Source organism: Ranitomeya variabilis, chromosome 2 (assembly GCF_051348905.1).
Source record: "Ranitomeya variabilis isolate aRanVar5 chromosome 2, aRanVar5.hap1, whole genome shotgun sequence".
NCBI classification, from domain to species: Eukaryota; Metazoa; Chordata; class Amphibia; order Anura; family Dendrobatidae; genus Ranitomeya; species Ranitomeya variabilis.
The window spans coordinates 594624143-594648207 of NC_135233.1; the positions used below are offsets into that span (position 1 = coordinate 594624143).

The following is a 24065-nucleotide window of genomic DNA, read 5'->3' on the forward strand; positions in this document are numbered from 1 at the left end:
ACTCTGGCATGGCTGCACACTCTATGAGCACTATGGACTCTGGCATGGCTGCACGATCTATGAGCACAATGGACTCTGGCACAGTGCAGCCGGACCCTGACAGGTCACCCGCCGCCTCGCCATATGAGCCCACCAAGACCTCCCACAACCAGGCAAACCAAAAAGAAATTACAAAAAAAAACAAAAAACAGAGGACTCTTAGCATTCCTCCCCCTTCACCTCCCAATGTGTCTGTAATGTCAGGTTTGTCTCACCCTTCCAGTGCGTCTCAAGCCTCTCATGTGTCAAGCCCCATCCCCGAACTTCCAGACCCTTCTAGTTTCATTGCCCCTTCTCCTGCCACCTCTGCGTCGTCCACAGTTAGCCAGGCCTCAGTGCTTCACACCCCCCGTTTACATCACTCTACCCCAAGCCGGCGCAGTAAATACATTTTTGGGTTGTTACAAAATAAAAAAAGTTTGATTTGCCCAAATTAGGTTTGGTTTATTGTGTCTTCCGCCGCCGGCAACACACACCGTGCGCCAAGAAACTTCGCCACACACTTACTTTTTGGGCCACATCATATCTCCACTAGTTAAAAATAAAAAGACTGCAGCTTTGTGTGTCTTTAGTATACAGATATGAGGTGGGCCAAAAAATATTACATGTATCTCCATAATCTCTTTTTGTCTGTGCCTAGTGTGGCATTCTGAAGAGAAAATGGTGGAAATACAGTGCAGACCTCTACTGAACAGGTCTACTGAACAGGTCAGGTGTCAAAAAACTCATTAGTTATGACATCTGACCTGTTGAGTAGAGAACTGCCTTGTATAACCACCATTTTCTCTTCTTCATACATAATCTATTACACACAACTTGAGGGACAATGGTGGTCACACACTACATATCTATGCTCACCTGCACAGGTGTCAGAAATAGTGAATTCATGAGCCTGTATATGTTTATCATTAATTCATTATTTCTGACACCTGACTTGATGAGTATAGATAGTGTGACAGTGATTGTCTCTTCAGCTTGTGTCCAATGGATACAGGAGAAGAGAATCATGACGCAATGACGTCAACAAGCTTACCAATAAAGCAACATGGCTGCCCTTACTAGTAGTATGTGGCCAGTGTTTTATATCAGTATTTGTAAGCCAAAACAAGGAGTGGAACAATTAGAGGTAAATTATGATATTAACATAATAACTAGCACCTCTGCTTTTATCACCCACTCCTGGTTTTGGATTACAAAAACTGATATTAAATACAGATCAAATACTGCCAGTTTTAGGACAGCCTTGGTTTGGAGAGGAAAAAGATAGGAGACACGGTCAACACAACCAAAACTAAAGTTTATTAATGAGAAATATTATAAAGTTTTTTTAATGAGAAATCTTATTATCATTGTAGAAAATTACTGGTACAGATCGAATTACAACAGGACCTTTACACAACATTGTCCTGCCATGACACACGTCCAATATCTGAATCGAAAAAGGCAGCAAATTGGTCCCGCATGTGACCAACGGCTGCAGTTGACCGCAGCGGGTGATGCTGGAAATCGGGCAGTGGGTGTGCAACTGATTCATCCAGTTCAATGTTGGGTTGCTCCTTAACCATTATATAATTATGCAGAACCACACAGGCTTTGACCACCTCGTCGACTGTTTCCACTTTTAGATTTATGGCTGATGCAAGAATGCGCCATTTAGAGACCAGAATGCCAAAGGTACACTCTACTGTTCTTCGGGCCCTGGTCAGTCTGTAGTTAAAGATCCTTCTAGTGTGGTTCAAGTCCCGACTGGAATAGGGCTTCAGTAGGTTTTCGCACATCTGAAAGGCCTCATCCCCAACCATAACAAATGGCATCGGTGGACCTTGAGTGTTGGGGAGAGGTTGTGGCGGAGGAAAATTGAAATTGTTGCCATACACACGGCGGCCCATATCCGAGTTCTTGAAAGTCTGGGAATCGTTGCCACGGCCAAAAGCTCCAATGTCCACGGCGATGAAGTGACAGTTCGCATCGGCTATTGCTATGAGCACAACAGAAAAATATTTTTTGTAATTGAAGTACTCCGATCCTGTTCTGGCTGGTTTGATAATGCGAATGTGCTTTCCATCCACCGCTCCTAAACAGTTGGGGAAATCACACACACTCCAGAATTTTTCCGCAATTTCAAGCCACATGTCGACGGTGGGTACGGGTATAAACTCATCCCGGAGTACATTCCACAAAGCCCGGCAGGTGTCCACAACTAGTCCGGACAGGGTGGATATTCCAAGCCGGTATTGGAAGTGGAGGGATGATAAACTCTCTCCGGTTGCCAGAAATCTGTAAGAAAAGCAAACACAAAAAACATTACAATCTATTCTTTTTATGGTGTGGTTACACTAAAGAAAGAAAGGAAAATACCCCAAAAAAACATGTCAGAAAACACTAAATTTGGACTGTCATTGGTTTAGATTTTGAACGTACCTTAATGTAACCAGTAGACGTTCCTCCGGTGGAATCGCTCTACGGAGCTGGGTGTCCTGTCTCCGTATGACTCCTTGGACACGAGAAAGCAAATCCCGGAACGAGTCTTGCGACATCCTAGTGTATTTCTGGAATTTCTCCGGGTTGGCATTAAGCTCGGCATAGAGCGTGTGATAGGCTCCACGGCTCTCACGTAGTTCTATAATGGGGTGCCTCCAAAAACGCCTACGTTGTCTCCTTCTCCATCTTTCGCGATTTCTGTCTTGCTCCCAAGCAAAAGCACAGGCAAGAAACAGCTTGAAGCTGAAATCCAGGTTGAAATAAAAGCTCTCCAGGCGAAGATCCATCATGACACAGGATACAGTAGCAAACTGTTAAAATTTCAGTAGCCCTAGGGTCCATATATAGAGATTCCATAATACACGCCCTCTGTAGTCCCATTGGCGGTGTCTGGTTATCTTGATTTTTCTCTTGTGAAATTTCTCATCATGCGTACCAAAAACGCAAACACAGGACAAAACGCATATAAACGCGTACAAACGCGGCGTTTTTTAACCGCATGCGACACCGCATGCGTCTTAAAAACGCCGCGTTTGTACGCGTTTATGTGCGTTTTTTCCACCACTTGCGGATGCGTTTTAAACGCTGCGGATTTAAACGCTAATGTGAAACTAGCCTTAGTCTTAAGCTTAATGTTTTCTAAAAATTATTTTTTTTGCAACAGCTATTTCAGTTTCATATATCTAATAACTGTTGGACACAGTAATGTTTCTGCCTTGAAATGAGGTTTATTGTACTAACAGAAAATGTGCAATCTGCATTCAAACAAAATTTGACAGGTGGATAAGTATGGGCACCTCACCAGAAAAGTGACATTAATATTTAGTAGATCCTCCTTTTGCAAAAATAACAGCCTCTAGTCGCTTCCTGTAGCTTTTAATGAGTTCCTGGATCCTGGATGAAAGTATTTTTGACCATTCCTCCTTACAAAACAATTCCAGTTCAGTTAACTTTGATGGTCGCTGAGCATGGACAGCCCTCTTCAAATGATCCCACAGATGTTCAATGATATTCAGGTCTGGGGACTGGGATGGCCTTTCCAGAACAGTGTAATTGTTCCTTTGCATGAATGCCTGAGTAGATTTGGAGCGGTGTTTTGGATCATTGTCTTGCTGAAAGATGCATCCCCTGCGTAACTTCAACTTTGTCACTGATTCATGAACATTATTGTCAAGAATCTGCTGATACTGAGAGGAATCCATGCGTCCCTCAACTTCAACAAGATTCCCGGTGCCGGCATTGGCCACACAGCCCCAAAGCATGATGGAACCTCCACCAAATTTTACTGTGGGTAGCAAGTGTTTTTCTTGGAATGCCGTGTTTTTTGGCCGCCATGCATAAAGCCTTTTTGTATGACCAAACAACTCAATCTTGATTTCATCAGTCCACAGGACCTTCTTCCAAAAAGAAATTGGCTCTCCAAATGTGCTTTTGCATACCTCAGCCGACTCTGTTTGTGGCGTGCTTGCAGAAACGGCTTCTTTCGCATCACTCTCCCATACAGCTTCTCCTTGTGCAAAGTGCGTTGTATAGTTGACCGATGCACAGTGACACCATCTACAGCAAGTTGATGCTGCAGCTCTCTGGAGGTGGTCTGAGGATTGTCCTTGACTGATCTCACCATTCTTCTCTGCCTTTCTGATGTTTTTCTTGGACTGCCACTTCTGGCCTTAACAAGAACTGTACCTGTGTTCTTCCATTTCCTTACTATATTCCTCACAGAGGAAATTGACAGGTTAAATCTCTGAGACAGCTTTTTGTATCCTTCCCCTGAACAACTATGTTGAATAATCTTTGTTTTCAGATCATTTGACAGTTGTTTCGAGGAGCCCATGATGCCACTCTTCAGAGGAGATTCAAACGGGAGAACAACTTGCAAGTGGCCACTTTAAGTAGCTTTTCTTATGATTGCATACACCTGGCTATGAAGTTCGAAGCTCAATTAGGTTAACCAAAAAAAGTGCTTTACTAAGTCAGTAAAAAGTAGGTAGGAGTATTTAAAACAAGAAAATGATAAGGGTGCCCATACTTATGCACCTGTCAAAGTTTGTTTGAATGCAGATTGCACATTTTCTGTTAGTACAATAAACCTCATTTCAAGGCAGAAACATTACTGTGTCCAACAGTTATTAGATATATGAAACTGAAATAGCTGTTGCAAAAAAAACAATTTTTAGAAAACATTAAGCTTAAGATTAATAGGGGTGCCCAAACTTTTTCATACAACTGTATGTCTATAACGTCTACCAGCAGCAGTATCTTTTTGTAGGTACTTTTCCACCAATTATTTTTTGTGATCCAATGTGCTAGATATAAGCGATATGCAAATCAGGAAGTATGTGCACTGGGGGTGTGTCAATGAACATGGAAGGCTGCTTCCGTCCTCATTACTTCTCACTTGGCGCCCCCCTCCTCCCTGATTGACAGCTCTGGCCTCCATGCCATCATCACAATGGCCGCAGTTACCCACACGTAAGATCCAACTAGGAAAGGTGGTAATGGCACCTGCGCCGGATTTCCGCTGTGACATGGATAACTTAATACAGGCCAGAGCTGTCAATCAGGGAGAGGAGGGTGGAGACGGGTGGCGTGGCGCGCACATACCATTACCCATGATGGTGACGCTCAGGTGACCATTCGCCAGGCCCCATAGATGTTCTACAAATCCACCGACATTGTTCTTGATTCTTGACCCATCCCATCCCTAACCTGTAGGGGGCGTCAGTCTCTGTAAAAGAAGGATACCGAAGCTCCCCCTTTTTTTAAGCGGGTTGCATAAAGGGTTAATTCCTGAGGTTTTTTTTCTTCTCTTCTTTCTCTCTCTCGCTTTTCTTCACGGCACAGAGCTATGAATTATTCATGGCTAGCTCACGCCTCGCCGGGTCTAATCAGCGCTTTAATTGGAGGTTTAGATCACAGTTGGCTAATGGCTGCTCCAGCGGGGACCCGGCGCATTGTGACAGGCGGATCGCAGTGTGTCTTATCACTGGCCTGTCTCAATCCTCCCAGGGCCCCACCGTACACAGCAGCATGTGGACCCCCCTGAGCCTTAGCACATGCAGCATCCTCAATTACACAGCCCTGCTCTCGGAAGAAGCCTCCGTATAGAGGATGAGGGTGCGGGAGGGGACGTGTGTGCATCAGGGGGCGCACGGCTGTCGGGTTTACTGAGAGTACACGAACTAACGCACTTCCACATCTTCCTTCTGGGCGGTCCATGTGCATTATATTAATACGTCCTTATAATCAATCTCAGCATCTTATAAGAGTATATTTAATTTTTTGTAATAGGACAGGTTCAAATGGAGTTTTTGTCTGTTTTCTTTTTTTTACACGGACTTAAATTATCAAAATTAGTGTTAAACTGCCCTCATTTTTTTCTTATATAGAGGCGGATTTCACCGCAGTAAGTTTTATAACTGCCTATTGGGTGAGATGTCGATTTCTGCACAAATTTTAATGCAGAATGGGGCCAATGTGCACATGGACCTAGCTGCAGTTCTGCTGCAAAAATCGTCCTTCTGGTTTCTGCGGACTAGACTTGCCCTTGAACGAAAATCTTCTATACAGGAATGTTGGTATCATTAAAGACAATGGAAATGTGTTGGTATTTAAGAAAAAAAAATGGATCCAGTATGGTTGTTATTTGACCCTGACCGTATTTATGAAGATGGCATAATCCATGCAAAATCAGGTCTCAGTAGCAAAGTTAGATTAGGTGCAAATACCTGTGCTTAATTGGTACACCCCAAAAAAGAAATAACACTTTCCAAATTTGGATATTACATTTTCACATACCGCTATTTTTTCTTCTTTTTTTTTGTCAGGATCAGTCGGAAACCCACTATCAGGAGTGGACGTCCGTATAGCCACGGAGATCCCGCAGGAAGAAGGAAGCTCCTACACTGTCCTCGCTCAAGGAAACGCTGCTGGCACAGAGGTAATGGCACATTGTGGGCAGTGCCAGCGATTTTTCGAATCCGTCCAGTCCTATCTGTCATCCTGTAATAACCTGATCGTTTCCTGGGAATCTGTGAATTATCGAATGGATTAGGAAAGCAATGAGTTCAGCTGAGGTTACCACCAAATAATATCTCATTTATTTATTTATTTTTTGTCAATGTTTTTCTTTTTTCATTCCGGATTTCCTGTAAGGCGTGTAAAATTAAAAAAAAAAAAAAGGAAGAAAAATCTGTGGGAAATGATAGCGCTTCTTGATTTTGTTTATTCCTTCAACAGATGGCTTTAGAAGAAATAACACCAAGCAGAAATATATTGTGAGATCAACATCGATGCTGAAAGCAAATATGTACAAAGATTGGTGCTAAATTATTTTACCAGGACTCTTAGATGTAGACAAGCTAAAAAATAATAGAAACCCACTTTTTTTTTTACTTTTGCTGGCATTAAACGGGTTTATTGCACCAATTCAAATAAACAGGCGTATCGGATACAAGTTTTTCGTTATTGTCTTCTCGCCTTTTCTCGACAAATCCCTCCCTCCTTTCACCCTCACCCTCTTATTTCTGCCAACTGGCGCCAGCCCCGTGCCAAGACTCCCAACTGGCAGATGCCGCGCGCAGCAGATGTTTTCCTAAAGATGTGGGAGCGTTACCAAAACTGTAGAAATCGCGCAAGGTCAACACCAGCTGCAGAAAAGGCGTATTTTTTTGAGGGATTGGTGGGGTTTGCGGCGGGGGAGGCGTACCTCTCTTGCGTGGCATTGGTTAATTTCAGGTGTCTCTTTCAAGGTCTCCCCAGGTTTCGAGGACAGGGACGGAGAGCTGCAGGTACGAGGCCCAGCTGTGTTCAGAGAATACTGGAACAAACCACAGGAGACCAGAGAGGCTTTCACTCCAGATGGCTGGTTCAGAACAGGTAGGAGAAATGCTCGGCGATATAAGACAGGGGTCATTAGAGAAAACTTATCAATAGGGAGGATGCAAATATACCACATTATTTACACACACACACACACACACACACACACACACACATATATATTATATATATATATATATATATATATATATATATATATATATATATATATATATATATATATGTACATATAATATGTATGTGTGTAGAACTGTCCAAGCCTTACAATGTGGAATTGTATTTGTGGTATATTTGTAGTATCCATAGTAATTGGCTTTCTCTGATGACCCCTGTGTGTGTGTGTGTGTTGTGTGTGTATATATATATATATATATATATATATATATATATATATATATATGTGTGTATATATATACAGGTCCTTCTCAAAAAATTAGCATATAGTGTTAAATTTCATTATTTACCATAATGTAATGATTACAATTAAACTTTCATATATTATAGATTCATTATCCACCAACTGAAATTTGTCAGGTCTTTTATTGTTTTAATACTGATGATTTTGGCATACAACTCCTGATAACCCAAAAAACCTGTCTCAATAAATTAGCATATCAAGAAAAGGTTCTCTAAATGACCTATTACCCTAATCTTCTGAATCAACTAATTAACTCTAAACACATGCAAAAGATACCTGATGCTTTTAAAAACTCCCTGCCTGGTTCATTACTCAAAACCCCCATCATGGGTAAGACTAGCGACCTGACAGATGTCAAGAAGGCCATCATTGACACCCTCAAGCAAGAGGGTAAGACCCAGAAAGAAATTTCTCAACAAATAGGCTGTTCCCAGAGTGCTGTATCAAGGCACCTCAATGGTAAGTCTGTTGGAAGGAAACAATGTGGCAGAAAACGCTGTACAACGAGAAGAGGTGACCGGACCCTGAGGAAGACTGTGGAGAAGGACCGATTCCAGACCTTGGGGAACCTGAGGAAGCAGTGGACTGAGTCTGGTGTGGAAACATCCAGAGCCACCGTGCACAGGCGTGTGCAGGAAATGGGCTACAGGTGCCGCATTCCCCAGGTAAAGCCACTTTTGAACCATAAACAGCGGCAGAAGCGCCTGACCTGGGCTACAGAGAAGCAGCACTGGACTGTTGCTAAGTGGTCCCAAGTACTTTTTTCTGATGAAAGCAAATTTTGCATGTCATTCGGAAATCAAGGTGCCAGAGTCTGGAGGAAGACTGGGGAGAAGGAAATGCCAAAATGCCTGAAGTCCAGTGTCAAGTACCCACAGTCAGTGATGGTGTGGGGTGCCATGTCAGCTGCTGGTGTTGGTCCACTGTGTTTCATCAAGGGCAGGGTCAATGCAGCTAGCTATCAGGAGATTTTGGAGCACTTCATGCTTCCATCGGCTGAAATGCTTTATGGAGATGAAGATTTCATTTTTCAGCACGACCTGGCACCTGCTCACAGTGCCAAAACCACTGGTAAATGGTTTACTGACCATGGTATTACTGTGCTCAATTGGCCTGCCAACTCTCCTGACCTGAACCCCATAGAGAATCTGTGGGATATTGTGAAGAGAAAGTTGAGAGACGCAAGACCCAACACTCTGGATGAGCTTAAGGCCGCTATTGAAGCATCCTGGGCCTCCATAACATCTCAGCAGTGTCACAGGCTGATTGCCTCCATGCCACGCCGCATTGAAGCAGTCATTTCTGCCAAAGGATTCCCGACCAAGTATTGAGTGCATAACTGAACATTATTATTTGATGGTTTTTTTGTTTGGTATTAAAAAACACTTTTATTTGATTGGTCGGGTGAAATATGCTAATTTATTGAGACAGGTTTTTTGGGTTATCAGGAGTTGTATGCCAAAATCATCAGTACTAAAACAATAAAAGACCTGACAAATTTCAGTTGGTGGATAATGAATCTATAGTATATGAAAGTTTAATTGTAATCATTACATTATGGTAAATAATGAAATTTAACACTATATGCTAATTTTTTGAGAAGGACCTGTATATATATATATATATATATATATATATATATATATATATATATATATATATATATATATATATATATATATATATATATATATATATATATATGTATATATACATATATATATATACACATATATATAATATACACACACATACTGCAGTTCCACATGGTAGGGATTGACAGTTCTGACTATATACACTGTGGCCCCAATTCATAACAGCATTTTTGCCATAATTTTTTCGACTCCCAGCTACGTCAAAATGGGGTGGCACTGGGGTGGGATGGCAGCGTGATGCCACAGCTCATCTAATTCATGGCTAACTGTGCCATTCCCTACCCCAGAAAACACCCTCCAGCCAGTGGGGGTCTGAGCGCTGGGACTCAGCACCAATCAGCAGAAAGGGGAACTTTGATCCCTATTAGAAGGGACCCACAGTGTGTATGTCACTGATGGGGGTCCCAGCATTTGGACATCCACTGATCAGCAATAGGACACCCCCTTTAGGCCATGTGCACACGCTGCGGATTCCATTGCGGAATTTTCCACAGCGTTTTTGATAAATCCGCAGTGAAAAACCGCTGCGTTTTTTCCTGCGGATTTATCGCGGTTTCTTTTGCGGTTTCCTCTGCGGGTTTTCACCTGCAGATTTCTACTGGAGCAGGTGCAAAGCCACAGCGGAATCCGCACAAAGAATTGACATGCTGCGGAAAATAAACCGCTGCGCTTCCGCACGTTTTTTTCCGCAGCATGTGCACTGCGGATTTTGTTTCCCATAGGTTTACATTGTACTGTAAACTCATGGGAAACCGCTGCGGATCCGGAGCAAAATCCGCAGCGTGTGCACATACCCTCAAACATAGTATTCCTGTCTTAGACAATTGTAACTGAGATTGGCCCTGTCTATGTGCGGCGACTTGAAGTTGCAAAGCTTATGAAAATCCTGTTTGCTTTGATGAGATTTGCGGTAACAGTGTAGGACAGATTGCTCAACTGTTAAATGTCATTCCATTTTCCTCCAGTATTCAATACCTGTGCTTGCTGTCGTTCAGTAGGAACCTTCATCGTTTAACTGCAGAGGATCCTATTCCGTCCGGCTTCTCATCAGAGTTGCATATTGACACACAACCAGAACAGATTTGCGTCCACTGGAAGTTAACAAAAGGGTGCTGTTCAATGACAGCAAGCAGGCCTCGTGATATCCTAAAGGAATGAACACAAAGTATTTTTTCATAAGAACTTTATTTGCTGAATGCATAACATACCCTTTTACCATAAGCAGAAAAAAAGGGGGTCCCTTTAGATGTTGCATGTACTTTTTGGGTGTATGCACAAAAGTGTCTCCTGATGGAATCCGCTTCCAATTAGGCACGGTCCAATCAAAAGGCTGCGGAAAAAAACTTTCAAAACTTTTAAAAAAGTTGTTTCCACTAGAAACCTCATCCTTAGAGTACATTCACATAGTTTTTTTCATGTGAATTTCGGTACCTCGCCAAAATCTACTCTAACCTCTCCCATTGTTTTGGGTTGCTGATTTTCCTGTTGCGGATTCAGAAAAGACGCCTGCGAAACCGCAGCAGAATTTCCAGCTCGAGCCTCCCGATTTTTTAAATTTTTTTTGGCTTGCAAGCGTTGCTAAATCCATCGTCATTCATTACGGTTTTTTTGCGTTCTCTCACTGCTCCTCTAATACGTCGTATCTTGCAGATTCCTGTACATCGCTGGTCGGCCCAGGGGTCCCCAGAGCTCTCGACCCCTCGTGTCCCTCTATGAACAGATTCCAGCACTGTATCAATCTCGCTTAATAGAGTGAAAGGGTTATTGGCGGGTGGCAGGTCTCCGGGAGCGGGTGTGAGATGGATGGCTCGTCTTCCCCCCGCCGGCCTCGCTGATGTACAATGAAATATTTATGATTTATTCCGGCTAATAAACTGAGATGAAGAGTGTGATGTATGCGAGCAGATGGAGGACTATTGATGCGGCTCCTTATGCGTGCGAGAGGGGAAGGGGGGAAATCTGGGGGATACCACACACGCACATGCGAGAGACCCTCCGTCAAACACAGCTCTGCTCCCCACTGAGAAGACACAGAGGCCGAGAACCCCCCTTGGTGTATTCCCAAATTTAAGAGGGGAAAAAAATAGATAAATTTGTCTCTGGCCAATCAGTAAAAGGAAAAAAAAAGTGAAAACCAGCGATGTTCTTACACAGCGCATCAGTAAAGTACACCTGGGTATAGGTTAAATAATTAATCGTCGTGAGAAATGCTGCATCATTACGGTTGTCATAATTGATAGCAATCTTTCTTACCATTTTGGACCAGCGCCACGTCTTTTTTTTTTTTATTTACTGATTTTTTTTTTAAGTGCTTTTATATTAATGCAGGAGGATTTTTAACTTGTGAATGTTTCCATACATGAGAAATGGAGGACGGGAGCGACGGCGTAAGACTGATCATCCAGCCTGAAAGAAAGCTGGACAGCGGCACGTTATTCCATTACAGTAATGAAGAAATGTCATGTTTCTTCAATTAGAAGTTGGCGCCGATCCCTATAAGTTTGGTTTCGCTAACCCCTAGATCGTCGTCATTAGGGGAAGCCATTTGTGGACACGTGCTCTGCCGGCGGCGTGACAGCATTACTATTACATGATTGTCCATGTCATGCAAGAGCTGCTCTTTTTGGGGGGCTCTCCAATATGGTCTGATTTCAGAAAAACACTGTAATCAACTGCAGGTTGCGTTTAGGAAAAAAAAAGTGCTTTACTCATTCTCCCTGGGTCCAGTGTTGAGTCTCCGACGCTGCTCCGGGTTTCTGTTTGTCTGCAGCGCTGCAGCCTTTCAGCGTCTCTCCTTGACCTCAGTGATTGGCTGCAGCAGTAGCAACGTGACATCAGCGTTGCAGGCAGTAACAGAAACCCGGAATAGTATTGGCGACTCCGCACTAGACCTGGGGAGGGTGAGTAAACCACTGATCTCATTTTATTGACCTGCACCTAAAGACAGAGGTTTCCTGAAATCAAAAAGGGTGGGAGTTTAATAGAGGAGGGTCCTGAAAAATGGCTTCAGAAGGGCATTTTACAAGGTCTCGTTTAACCAGGCAATCTCTGTAATACTCACAGTGGTGCAGAACAAGTTTCAGCAATGCAAACTGAGACTTTTAGGGTCTTCCTTATCCTTACGAGGCTGGTGGGGACATGCGGCTTGGAAGGATAATGATTAGGCCAAGGGGCTCTTCTTTTGGAAAGGGCTTGACATGGACTGAGGGTTTTTTTAAGAGGTTTTTGGAGAAGAATGCATAAGTTTCTGCTCCAAAAACGTAGTAATAAGATTCTGTGTGCACATGTCCGATGAGAATTTTTGGAAATTGGTATTTTGAGGACTAAAGAAAAAATGTCCATAAAGTACCATAAATTTCGGATACCTGTGGTCCCATCCCATCTCCCCTATTCCAGTTAATGTCCAACCAGCATGGAGCACAGAGGTGGCAGCGCGCGCGTTGGGTTCCCTTTATTCATTGCTTATAGGACTTCCTAATACTGTCAGCTACAAACCCAACTCTCATAGCCATGAATGTAGAGAGGACGCACCATGTTGGCATCCATCCGCCCCATCATCCCCTCTTGGTAGCCCCGACATCCCCACGTGTGAGCAGTGTATGTTAGGCCTGAGGTCAGTTTTTCTGTATCTGTCCAGTATCGCATGTTTTACTTGAAAACCCTTTTTTTCCCTCCCAGACCAATCCCGGTGGCAGTATCAGCAGTCCCCAGTTATGTGGACCACTCTGGGAAATAGATGATATGAAAGTCTCTTAATTCATTCTGAGCCCCCTCCCTCCTTGCGGACCACCCTGGGGAGCGCTGCTGTGTTTACTACCTTGGAGACATGACGCTCGAGGCTGGGGATGGATTATCTCGATGCCTCTTACCGGCTGGGATGGATGGCTGTGCACATTACAGGGGCGGACTGGGAGCAATTGGTGTAAACTGTAAAGCCGGAGACTATATGGGATATCAATAATTAGCCCTGACCCAGCTATAGATGGAGTGACCGGGGAAAAGCCGGTGTGTGGGGGCACCCATGAGAAAGAGCAAGTGCTTAAAGGACTATTCGTTTTGCTACGAATGAGTTAAAGGGATCTTCTGATTTCAGAAAAGCTCTATCCCCAGGCTGCTTTGTTTAAAAAAGAAAAATTACTTTACTCTCCCTCCCCAGGTCCAGCGCTGAGTGCCTAGGCTCTTATTGTTTGCATTGCTAACGTTACGCCTACGACGCTGCTGCTGATCAATGAGCTTGTGTTGAGCTGGGAGTTTGGTTGGTCCTTTATTGGCCGTTTTATATATTGTCTGTGTACGTGTACGTGTGTGTATATATACAGTTTGTGTGTAATATATATATATACTTGTATGTGTGTCTTCTCAGGTGACACCGCAGTCTACAAGGACAATTCGTACTGGATTCTGGGCAGAACCTCTGTGGACATCATAAAGAGCGGTGGATATAAAATCAGCGCCTTAGAAGTGGAGCGCCACCTCTTGGCTCATCCTAGCATTGCAGGTGTGTAAATTAATGGGTATTTATATTCGATACATGCTGCCCAAACCATAGACTGCATGAATGCACGCTTCCAGCCCGGTATGTCCTAAGAGCTGCTTGAGACTATAGGTAGAGGCGAGATTGACCCGGAGCAGTCCACCCGCCCCGCTCTAGTTGATTGACAGGTCTTTACCAATGTACTCACATAAGAGAGATGTGTCAATCACCTGGAGTGGTGCCAGCAGGAAGCGGTGCCAGACTAGTCTCGTCTCTGGCATTGCAAAGAAAAACATACCTTGCTGCAATCACGCAGCCAGGCTCTGATTCAGCCGTCCATGGTTTGGGCAGCATGAATCAATTGACAGGTTCGATTTAAAGAGTTTTCTCAAGATTTTAAGGATAGAGGATAATGTAGGGGTTCTGAACTCTGGGACCGGATCATTCTGGAACATCTTATTGGAGTGGAGGTTGAGCATGTGCACCTTGGCTCCATTTTTTCTTCTATGGGACTGCCAGACATAGATGAGTACAATGGGATGGGTCAGGGTCATAGCGGGTGTCCCCCAGCGATCATTAAGATATCTTCTATGAAACCTTATAATGAAACTTTGTTGTTCTGCTCCCAGATGTGGCTGTGATTGGCACCCCAGATGCAACATGGGGGCAGCGAGTATCGGCCATTGTGAAAGTACGCGAGGGGCATCTACTGTCCTTAAAGGAATTGAAGGAGTGGGGCAGGTGAGTAGACAATGGAGATGTGTGGAAGATGAGAGAGACGTAATGGTTATTTGGCATTAACATAATACCCTCATCCACTACAGGGATGCCCGTTTTGTGGGTGCACCTATGAGTTTTTAGCAAGGTTCGATATTACCAGCAGTGCTTTTTGCTCTGTTACAGCCATTTTCCTTTTTTTTGTGCAATATATCAGAAGTGCCTCTACAACCTTGCATATTTGTGGATCATTGCACAGATTCGGGGTTTGGTCAGTAACTAGATCCAGCCTTGTCAAAAGCTGAATTAAAAAAGGAAAGTATTGGGAAAGGTGGAAATGCCGTCTCCGAAATCATCTCCCAACCTCTGTAAGCTGCTGTAAAGCTTTATACATTCTGAATCCACCTATATTAAAGATCTATCGCCTGGCCAATCAAAATATGCTGTAGGAACTTGGCTAACTATTTGTAACATTAGGCACTATTATGATTTTGCTGAGACTTGTAGTCCTGCAGAAAGCGAATATGTATTAAGAATTAGTACAGCAGTAGCTTTCTTTATTTTCTTGACACATTTTGCATGCAGACCCGGCACATACGTGATACAAGTATCTAAGCCCTGTTCCCTTTTCTTATTTAGGGCAGTCATGGCCCCATACTGCATTCCTGCTGAGCTCATCCGGGTGGAAGAAATTCCCCGAAACCAGATGGGAAAAATCAATAAAAAACAACTACTGGCTCTCTTCTATCCACAGTGAGAAGGGAGGGGGGCGCCGAATATACCTTACCTGCCTGATCACACACCAAGACGAGTCTGCACACAGGCCGCAATGGAGAGTGTACACGGCTATGTACTCCAGGTAAGATACAGATGTAGCAGAGCTGAGATGTTAAGCCGTGCAATAATATAAAAGGGTTATCTGCATTCCTATGGAAATACTGCAGATATTGTTAATATTGTTTATTCGGCTCTGCTTCATCGGTATCACCCTGACCAGAGAGTTGTATTTCTACAATTGCACATGAAGCAAAGCCTGGAATCACACTTGTAGAAATCCACTGACATGCCGCAGACTCATTCCCATGCAGACGTATGGAACAGATTTTCAGTCGCCTATATTTTGGCAGCCAATCTGCCATGTGTGAACAGAGTTTTTAATTGGTCCATGTGACAATGTGGATCTTGGCTGTAATCAATGCGTGAATACGATCTCTCGGAGGATCACACTGATTGTAAAGGCAATAAAATCTTAATAAAATGAAATCCTTTCCCGCAAGATACTTACCGATCCAATATCGCTCCATCTCTCGCCAGTGGTGTCGTTACTCACGTGGATGACACGGCCCGTGATTTTTATTATATACTACAATACAGTTGCATTGCAGTATATAGAACAAGCAATAAAGACCCCTAAAGGGACTGAAAATGTAGGTAAAAAAATAAAATACAAGTTTTTGAAAATATAAAAATTTTAATATTTTTTCCTTTAAAACAAAGGAAGAAAAACAAAGATATTTAGTATCGCCATATCTGTGAAAGTCCGGTCTATCAAAAACATAGAATTAATTAGCCCGTACGGTAAATGCAGAAAAAGAAAATCTATCGCCACACTTCCTCAAAAAATAATGCAATAAAAAGGGATCAAAACATCGTATGTACCCCAAATTTCTATAATTAAACAATGAGTTCATCAAGCAGAATATAAGCCCTATGTTTATTTTTTTCAAACTTTGAAAAATGGCAACTTAATTAACCTTCCCCTAAAAAAAAAAAAAAAAAAAAAGATTGTGTGTGTGTGTGTGTATATATATATATATATATATATATATATATATATATATATATATATATATATATAATATTTTTATAAACCTCTGAAATTATATAGATAGTATAGATTTTTTTGTTGGGGGGTGGGGGATTGTATCGCCATCTTCCACAGTTTGCAAAAATAAAGTGAACTATATATATATATATATATATATATATATATATATATATATATATAGTGCTCATAAAGTTCAATGGAGAACTGTAACTGTCGTTTCAGGAGAACTTGCATCAGCATGTCTTTGTTGGCTTCTAGGTCCTCCCTAGAATGTCTGTGTGTTCCGCTAGCCCCTCCCTAGAATGTCTGTATTCCACTAGCTCCTCCCTAGAATGTCTGTGTGTTCCACTAGCTCCTCCCTAGAAAGTCTGTGTGTTCCACTAGCTCCTCGCTAGAATGTCTGTGTGTTCCATTAGCTCCTCCCTAGAACGTCTGTGTGTTCCGCTAGCTCCTCCCTAGAATGTCTGTGTTCCGCTAGCTCCTCCCTAGAATGTCTGTGTTCCACTAGCTCCTCCCTAGAATGTCTGTGTGTTCCACTATCTCCTCCCTGGAATGTCTTTGTGTTCCACTAGCTCCTCCCTAGAATGTCTGTGTGTTCCACTAGCTCCTCCCTGGAATGTCTGTTCCGCTAGCGCCTCCCTAGAATGTCTGTGTGTTCCGCTAGCGCCTGCCTAGAACGTCTGTGTGTTCCACTAGCTCCTCCCTAGAATGTCTGTGTGTTCCACTAGCTCCTCACTAAGATGTCTGTGTGTTCCACTAGCTCCTTCCTAGAACGTCTGTGTGTTCCACTAGCTCCTCACTAAGACGTCTGTGTGTTCCACTAGCTCCTCCCTAGAATGTCTGTGTGTTCCGCTAGCGCCTCCCTAGAATGTCTGTGTGTTCCGCTAGCGCCTCCCTAGAACGTCTGTGTGTTCCACTAGCTCCTCCCTAGAACGTCTGTGTGTTCCACTAGCTCCTCCCTAGAACGTCTGTGTGTTCCACTAGCTCCTCCGTAGAACGTCTGTGTGTTCCGCTAGCTCCTCCCTAGAATGTCTGTGTGTTCCGCTAGCGCCTCCCTAGAACGTCTGTGTGTTCCACTAGCTCCTCCCTAGAATGTCTGTGTGTTCCACTAGCTCCTCCCTAGAACATCTGTGTGTTCCACTAGCTCCTCCCTAGAATGTCTGTGTGTTCCGCTAGCGCCTCCCTAGAACGTCTGTGTTCCGCTAGCTCCTCCCTAGAATGTCTGTGTGTTCCGCTAGCTCCTCCCTAGAACGTCTGTGTGTTCCCCTAGCTCCTCCCTAGAACGGCTGTGTGTTCCACTAGCTCCTCCCTAGAACATCTGTGTGTTCCACTAGCTCCTCCCTAGAATGTCTGTGTGTTCCGCTAGCGCCTCCCTAGAACGTCTGTGTGTTCCGCTAGCTCCTCCCTAGAATGTCTGTGTGTTCCACTAGCTCCTCCCTAGAACTTCTGTGTGTTCCACTAGCTCCTCCCTAGAACGGCTGTGTGTTCCACTAGCTCCTCCCTCATCATAGAAATCTAAAAGCACCACCTGTCATCTCCTATCTCAGTAATGGGGAGAGTTTGTGTGCACTGATTACACATTTTACCCATGAAATGAGAGAGAAATATGAGTCCAAGAAGCAAATTTCTCTGATAAAATGTATTACAAAGTCGTTTATTTTCACCTGTGCTATTAATTTATGGAATAAAATATTAAACGATAATTACGATGTAAGACTTTTCTTCACCTTGTAGCACCCCATTAAATTGAGCGCATGCATGTGTGTCTTTTACAGGTGGTTGTACAAAAACTGTTAAAATGCATTACTATTTGCAGAGGCAGAACAACAGCTAAGATGCTTGATGATCAGTGTTGAAAGACCGCTGACCGGCAACGCTCTTATTGGTCGGCCATCATTTATATCTATTTACACATGCAGATCTCACTTCAGATGCGCACTGTATGATATCTAATAAATCTCTCAGCAGCCATTGTTCTCGGCAGCACAACTACTGTTTTGACAAGACGATGTGCTGCCGAAAACAGTGATCTTTTGAGCCTTACCTTCACACGAAACGACTTTGTAACGATATCGCTAGCGATCCGTGACGTTGCAGCGTCGTCGCTAGCGATATCGTTTAGTTTGACACGCAGCAGCGATCAGGATCCTGCTGTGATGTCGCTGGTCGCTGAATAAAGTCCAGAACTTTATTTGGTCGTCCGATCGCCGTGTATCGTTGTGTTTGAAAGCAAAAGCAACGATACCAGCGATGTTTTACACTGGTAACCAGGGTAAACATCGGGTTACCAAGCGCAGGGCCGCGCTTAGTAACCCGATGTTTACCCTGGTTACCAGCGTAAAAGTAAAAAAAACAAACAGTACATGCTCACCTGCGCGTCCCCCAGCGTCTGCTTCCTGACACTGACTGAGCGCCGGCCCTAAAGTGAAAGTGAAAGCACAGCGGTGACGTCACCGCTGTGCTGTTAGGGCCGGAGCTCAGTCAGTGTCAGGAAGCAGACGCTGGGGGACGCGCAGGTGAGTATGTACTGTTTGTTTTTTTTACTTTTACGCTGGTAACCAGGGTAAACATCGGGTTACTAAGCGCGGCCCTGCGCTTAGCAACCCGATGTTTACCCTGGTTACCCGGGGACCTCGGCATCGTTGGTCGCTGGAGAGTGGTCTGTGTGACAGCTCCCCAGCGATCAAACAGCGACGCTGCAGCGATCGGCATCGTTGTCGCTATCGCTGCAGCGTCGCTTCGTGTGAAGGTACCTTTAGACATTCTCGCCTCTCCTGCAGATCACTTTTACATCCCAGAAGTTGCAAGGAACTATGCTGAGCAGAGAGCTTCTCTCTTCTTTTCATCCTCTCCCCTGTCTGTCCCACAGAAGTGCTGCCTGGATCAGGTTACAACAGCCCACAAGAACCTCCAGCTGTTATAACTTTCCGCAGAAAAATTAGATCTATTTCCTGCAGAGCAGACATATACCATGGAGCACATTACACAATAATTACCCATAGAGGGGTAAAGCAGTACAATGTGCTGTAATATCCTACAGGGCAGTCCTGTAATATTATGTACATTATATTGTAATTTTCCATAGAGCAGTCATGTAACGTAATTCATTTTTGCACCATTGTTTCTTGCAGAATAGTGGAGTACATTATAATAGAAGTAGCTGCAAAAGTCATATTAAAAGTGTGAAGTATATACCGCCATACCCTGGCACACTGTACGGTATACCATAATGGCCCGTAAGCAGTCGGAGTATATTTTTACCTTAATAATCTATAAAACGGTCACATATGGAATGCTATGTGGCCATATAACGTGGATGAGAATGTATCAGAATTACCACAATGCAGTTATAGGACGCGGTGCACTTTTTTTTTTTTTTTTATTAGGGGTATGGTGCACTATAATCCTGCAAAGCTGTTCAAACCTAGTGCGGTACATTGTATGGTAACTTCTCTAACAGCAGTCATCCTACATGATGAGTAATTACCTGCAGATCACATATATGGCATACAGTACAATACAAAAAACCTTCATAACATGGTCTATGTTATACCGCAAATCATCTATAAAAGTTATATAACACCTCCTCACTGCTCTCACAGTAAAGAGTCCATAGTCTCACTGCTCTCACAGTAAAGAGTCCATAGTCTCACTGCTCTCTCAGTAAAGAATCCATAGTCTCACAGATCTCACAGTATGGAATCCATATTCTCAAGGCTTGTACAGCAAATAATCCATAGTCTCACTGCTCTCACTGTAAATAATCCATACTCACGGCTCACATGGTAGAGAATCCATAGTCTCATTTCTCGCACAGTAAAGAATCCATAGTCTCACTGCTCTCGCAGTAAAGAATCCATAGTCTCACTGCTCATGCAGTAAATAATCCTTAGTCTCACGGCTTGTACAGTAAAGAATTCATAGTCTCACTGCTCTCACAGAAAAGAATCCATAGTCTCACTGCTCTTGCAGTAAAGAATCCATAGTCTCACTGCTCATACAGTAAATAATCCTTAGTCTCACGGCTTGAACAGTAAAGAATCCATAGTCTCACTGCTCACATGGTAGAGAATCCATAGTCTTATTTCTCGCACAGTAAAGAATGCATAGTCTCACTGCTCATGCAGTAAATAATCCTTAGTCTCACGGCTTGTACAGTAAAGAATCCATAGTCTCACTGCTCACACGGTAGATAATCCATAGTCTTATTTCTCGCACAGTAAAGAATCCATAGTCTCACTGCTCTCACAGAAAAGAATCCATAGTCTCACTGCTCTTGCAGTAAAGAATCCATAATCTCACTGGTCTCACAATAAAGGATCCATAGTGTCACTGCTCTCACAGTAATGAATTCATAGTCTCAGTGGTCGCACAGTAAATACTTCATAGTCTCACTGCTCTCATAGTAAAGAGTCCATAGCCTCACTGCTCTCACTGTAAAGAGTCCATGCCTCACTGCCCTCACAGTAAATAATCCATAGACTCACTGCTTGCACAGTAAAGAATCCATAGACTCACTGCTTGCACAGTAAAGAATCCATAGACTCACTGATTGCACAGTAAAGAATCCATAGTCTCACTGCCCACACGGTAGAGAATCCATAGTCTTACTGCTCGCACCGTAAAGAATCCATAGTCTTACTGCTCGCACAGTAAAGACTCCATAGTCTCACTGCTCGTACAGTAAAGACTCCATAGTCTCACTGTTTGCGCAGTAATGAATCCATAGTCTCACTGTTTGCACAGTAAAGAATCTATAGTCTCACTGCTCTTGCAGTAAAGAATCCATAGTCTCACTGTTTGCGCAGTAATGAATCCATAGTCTCACTGTTTGCACAGTAAAGAATCCATAGTCTCACTGCTCTTGCAGTAAAGAATCCATAATCTCACTATTCTCACAGTAAAGGATCCATAGTGTCACTGCTCTCACAGTAATGAATTCATAGTCTCAGTGGTCGAACAGTAAATAATTCATAGTCTCACTGCTCTCACAGTAAAGAATCCATAGCCTCACTGCTCACACAGTAAAGAACCCATAGCCTCACTGCTTGCACGGTAAAGAATCTATAGTCTCACTGCTTGCACGGTAAAGAATCCATAGCCTCACTGCTCACACAGTAAAGAATCCATAGTCTCACTGCTTGCACAGTAAAGAATCCATAGCCTCACTGCTCACATAGTAAAGAATCCATAGCCTCACTGCTCACACAGTAAAGAATCCATAGCCTCTCTGCTTGCACAGTAAAGAATCCATAGTCTCACTGCTTGCACCGTAAAAAATCCATAGCCTCACTGCTCACACAGTAAAGAATCCATAGCCTCACTGCTCACACTGTAAAGAATCCATAGCCTCACTGCTTGCACAGTAAATAATCCATAGTCTCACTGCTTGCACAGTAAAGAATCCATAGCCTCACTGTTCACACAGTAAAGAATCCATAGTCTCACTGCCTGCACAGTAAAGAATCCATAGTCTCACTGCTCATGCAGTAAATAATCCATAGTCTCACTGCTTGTACAGTAGAGAATCTTTTCCTGTGATGATGTAGAGGATGTCCCCTTTTCATCACTGCAGAAGAGGTGTGAGAAGCTCATTGTACAGATCTCTGCTGTCCCTCCATACACCTGCAGGTTGTCAGCGATCGCCCTCAGCCTTCGGTCACACAATATGGAGCACATTACACAGGAATCACTTGCAGAGTATGTACACAGCACACAGTGCGCTATACCGTAATTACCCCCAAACCAGTCCTATAACATGGGGTACATTGTACTGTAATTACCTGCGGAGCAGTCAGACAACATGGAGTCCATTATACCCTAATTACCTGCGGAGCATTTCTGTACTGCCATTACCCCAGACTCGCTGGAATCAGTCAGCGAGCTGTCATGTCTGCTGCAAAAAATGTTGAAATTCACCGCACACTCATATGGATTTAGTTAATGTAAGAATTCTATAAGTTTATTGGGAGCGTAACAGAATATTACAGTATATGCGATAAACAACAACGTTTCGGCTCAACCAGAGCCTTTTTCACGTGTTCGCTGTAGAAAACAAGAAAATACGCAAAACACAAATAAATTAAATAACATGAAATAATACAACCAAAATAATCATGCGTCGTCCTAGAGGTAAAGGGAAGAAGCGAAAATACGTGTCCACTAACAGACATACGAAGACGTCTGTGGAAGTGACGACCAGGGGCCGAGTGTAGGTGAAGGTGCAAAATAGTCCTGCGCATCCTGTGGATAGGAATAACAATGAGTGCCAATAGAGTATCTACAATGCAGAGGAAAAGAAATACTCCTAATAGTACTTTATTACTACATATATAATGTAATCCAAGAACCTGATTTCACATGACTGCAAATGACAACAAAGCATGTCTCAGAATAAATGCCTCAGAATATAGGTAGTGAGTTGCACAGGTGATTACCTTATACGATAATAGATTGGTGCATAAGCAGGAAATAGTCCCAGCGGTGCAATATAGGCGTTCTGTGGAGATAGTGAGCAGAGGTTAGCTGCAGTAGTATATTTGGAAAAGGTGCCCATAGAATATGTTAGGTTACCTTGAATACTGTTTTAGGTATACATATACCAATAGAAGTTCCCTTCTAATAGTGTAGACCTGTTTTAGGGCAAGAAATGTGCATATGATACTCCCATAATATATCAGCCTGAATGTAGAGACCAAGGTGAAGCTAGTGGCTATTACCTGAGTAGTTCCTGTATGTGAGCGGCGCTCCCGCGCTGTGCTCAGTTGTAGCGTGTGCCTGGTCTAAGGTGGAGACGGCGTGCGTGTCTTTAATGTCCGCCGCACCGGAAGTGGTTGGTGCGGACCGGAAGTGACACGCCGCTGTACTGTGGGGCCTGATTGCGCAAGCGCTGGTGCTGGTAATGGTGTCCTAGCAACCAAGCGCCGCCTGCAGCTGGGAGTAACGCTGAATAGAGAAATTGTGCAGTACGCTGATGTGATATAAGGGCTGCGCACCGGTCTGGGAATGGCATAGCAGTGCTGTAATAGTGCACTACCTGTAGTGTGAATGAGGTCCTAGGGCTATATGATGGCAATAGTGCCAGAGTGCATGGTGTCTGGCTAGGGATATAGGAGTAATAAAATCTACCACAGGGCAAAAAGAGCTACAACCAAACAAGATTATATAAAATAAAATTAAAAATAAAAAATAAAACTAAAAAAGTCAAAATAAAAGCTGCACAACCTAGATAGGTAAGATACAGTTATGGAGGCTATAGGGCTCAGGGCAACTCACCCAATTTAGTGGAATGCGAGTGGTAAGATATTAACGAGTCTGAAAGAGAAATGTGGTTATGGATTAGATACAATAATTCAAATTATGCTTATACCTGCCAATCAATCTCTCTGTTGAGTCCCTTTGGAGTTAAGGTATCCAATTTATAAATCCAGTGTGTCTCGCGTGCCTTGAGGAGTTTAATATGATCTCCACCTCTCCTGGGGCGAGGTACGTGTTCAATGACTTGAAATTTGAGCTGGGCCACAGTATGTCTACATTTGGTAAAATGGTCAGGTAGAGGTAACCAATTTTTTCCGCATCTAATCGTGGACTTGTGGCTAGCAATTCTGTCCT

General features: G+C 43.3%; 1 protein-coding gene across 2 annotated transcripts in view; it reads left to right on the forward strand.

Annotated features, from left to right (window-relative positions):
• Positions 1–24065, forward strand: part of ACSF3 (acyl-CoA synthetase family member 3) — a 59121-nt gene that overhangs the window by 25931 nt on the left and 9125 nt on the right. The window contains exons 6-10 of one of the 2 annotated variants that reach the window (XM_077288438.1): positions 6348–6460; positions 7272–7398; positions 13799–13933; positions 14539–14650; positions 15266–16413. In XM_077288438.1, the coding sequence (XP_077144553.1) occupies positions 6348–6460; positions 7272–7398; positions 13799–13933; positions 14539–14650; positions 15266–15383 (605 nt within the window). In that variant the 3' untranslated portion in view covers positions 15384–16413. Of the gene's footprint in view, positions 1–6347; positions 6461–7271; positions 7399–13798; positions 13934–14538; positions 14651–15265; positions 16414–24065 lie in introns of those variants that run through there. The other variant, XM_077288436.1, reaches the window with a different exon arrangement.